A 2341-nucleotide genomic window follows, 5' to 3' on the forward strand; every position below is an offset into this window, starting at 1 on the left:
GTCTCAGTTTCGTAAACATAGTGTTTTGAGGTTAATTTGATTTTGTGTGCCGAAGTATCCAAATTGCTTTCTACTTTGAAGGCTCAGAGCTCCGCGACTAACAAGACGCAAGCAAACTCGAATCAAGACGCGTCGAAAGCTAAATCGGCGCAAGATCCGAAGACGGATAGCGAGACGTCGTCGAGTCCGAGGCGATCACCAGAAATTGTAATTTATTGCAAAATAAACGCATCATCTCATAATTTTCGGTAAGTTTTATATACAGTTTAGGTGTAAAAATTCATTATTAAAACATTCTCTTGATTTGGTTAATTTTCTGGAATAATACTTTATTATTTTTTATGTATCATTGAATATTTTTCACTCATTTTGATATTTGATGTTTGCGCTGTTTGGCCATTCTTTAACGTTTTTGCAATTAGTTCATACAATTCTGAATGTGATTTTAATTCGAGAAGACTGCATTGGATTGAATTACATTTGTCTTTTCACAGAAATGGATGATTTGTTGTTAATTGCTCTGGTCAACATGGAAGCACTTTTGGTGCAACGTCGTAGAAACCGTAAACGTCATTGTCGCCGTCGGCGTGTCTGGGTACGACCAATTAACACAAGGAGAAGACAGCAAAGAGCGTTTTACAATCTTTTTCAGGAGATGAAAACAGATCCGCAAATGTTCCACAAGTATACACGTATGACACATGCCAACATTCCAGCACTTAATGGACATTGTTAATCCAAGTTTAATGAAACGAAGTCCACGGGCACTTGAACCAGAGCAAAGAGTTGCTGTTACATTGCGGTATGTGTTTGGATTACTTGTAGTCTAACAATACATATGTGTAAAAACAGTTTGGCAATTAATATTATAATATTGATAATGATGTTACAGATTTCTGATTGGAGACAAAGTTCCAGAAGTTGCTTTTGCCTATCGTGTTGGTTTATCAACAGTACATAAAATAATTAAAGAGACGTGTGACGTATTTGGAAGACTTCTTGGTCCTATCTATCTACGAGCTCCTTCAAGAGAAGAATATTTACAAATTGCTGAGGGTTTTTGGACATTATGGAATTTTCCACATTGCTTGGGGGCAATTGATGGAAAACATGTCGATGCTCAATGCCCCCCTAATTCTGGTACGCTGTACTTCAATTATCACAAACGATACAGCATCGTACTTTTGGCTGTGTGTGATCACAATTATCAATTCACTTTGGTGGATATTGGGTCAATGGGGAAGAACAGTGATGCGGGAATTTATGGGAACAGCGACTTGAATGTGACGAATGAGATGCTGGATATTCCAGAAAGAACCGGTTGCTTAAGCGGAACCGATATACAAGTGCCTTATTTTTTTATTGAGGATGAAGCATTTCCCATTGGAAAGCATTTGATGCGGCCATATGCTGGACGGTATTTGGGGGAACACAAAAACATATTTAATTATAGACTTTCGCGAGCCCGGCGTATAATAGAAAATACATTTGGGATTTTGGCAAAAAAGTGAGGCATATATAACAGACCGATCGCTGCGATTCCTGATAATATCAATAAATATATTTTGGCAACTGTATGTTTGCACAATTTCTTAAGAAACAAAGAAGGTAATATTTTACAATTTGAAAACAATGATGAAATTATTGAAAATAACGAAAATGGTGCAGCATTTGCGACGCACATTAGGGACTCTCTTTGCAATTATTTTATGACTCCAAATGGAATGGTCAATTGGCAGCATGATTATGTAACGAGAGGACAAAATCAAGACTTTATCTACATGTAAACATTTGATTGATTGATTACATACGTGTCATATTGTGAAATGTAATGCTAATATGTATTTATTGTGTGAATATAAAATAAACAGTATAAACAGTATAACATATATAACAGTATAACATACATATACATATATATATATATATATATATATATATATATATATATATATATATACAGTATAACAGTACACATATATTTTATTACTAAAATTAATATCGCACAATCTTAAAACATTAATATTATATGTATCATATGTATCATCTTAAAAAACATTAATATTATATCTTATTATTAATATTATATGTATCTACGAATAAATGCAAATTATTTATTTTATCACAAAAATCATCTCGCTCACATATTAATAATAAGGTAGGTATACCAGCACACATATATTTTATTACTAAAATTAATATCGCATAATCTTAAAACATTAATATTATATCCTATTATTAATATTATATGTATCTACGAATAAATGCAAATTATTTATTTTATCACAAAAATCATCTCGCTCACATATTAATAATAAAGTAGGTATACCAGTACACATAT

At 32.7% G+C, this 2341-nt stretch overlaps 1 protein-coding gene across 1 annotated transcript; it reads left to right on the forward strand.

Moving 5' to 3' along the window:
* The first annotated feature begins 6 nt into the window (after nt 1-6).
* LOC112468978 (protein ANTAGONIST OF LIKE HETEROCHROMATIN PROTEIN 1-like) lies at nt 7-1889 on the forward strand. The gene is made up of 3 exons (XM_025038415.1): nt 7-248; nt 495-802; nt 893-1889. Exons 2-3 carry the CDS (start codon nt 702-704, stop codon nt 1509-1511), a joined length of 720 nt encoding a protein of 239 aa, XP_024894183.1. The 5' UTR covers nt 7-248; nt 495-701; the 3' UTR covers nt 1512-1889.
* Nucleotides 1890-2341: the final 452 nt, after the last annotated feature.

The sequence above is a fragment of the Temnothorax curvispinosus genome, unplaced genomic scaffold (genome assembly GCF_003070985.1).
Source record: "Temnothorax curvispinosus isolate PA1 unplaced genomic scaffold, ASM307098v1 QBEX01002333.1, whole genome shotgun sequence".
In the NCBI taxonomy this organism is placed as follows: Eukaryota; Metazoa; Arthropoda; class Insecta; order Hymenoptera; family Formicidae; genus Temnothorax; species Temnothorax curvispinosus.

Excerpts from the sequence above, each read along its gene's own strand:
- LOC112468978 (XM_025038415.1), top strand. The coding sequence starts at position 702 with ATGCCAACATTCCAGCACTTAATGGACATTGTTAATCCAAGTTTAATG. Across the intron at positions 803-892 it reads AGAGTTGCTGTTACATTGCG|ATTTCTGATTGGAGACAAAG; the intron begins GTATGTGTTTGG and ends ATGATGTTACAG.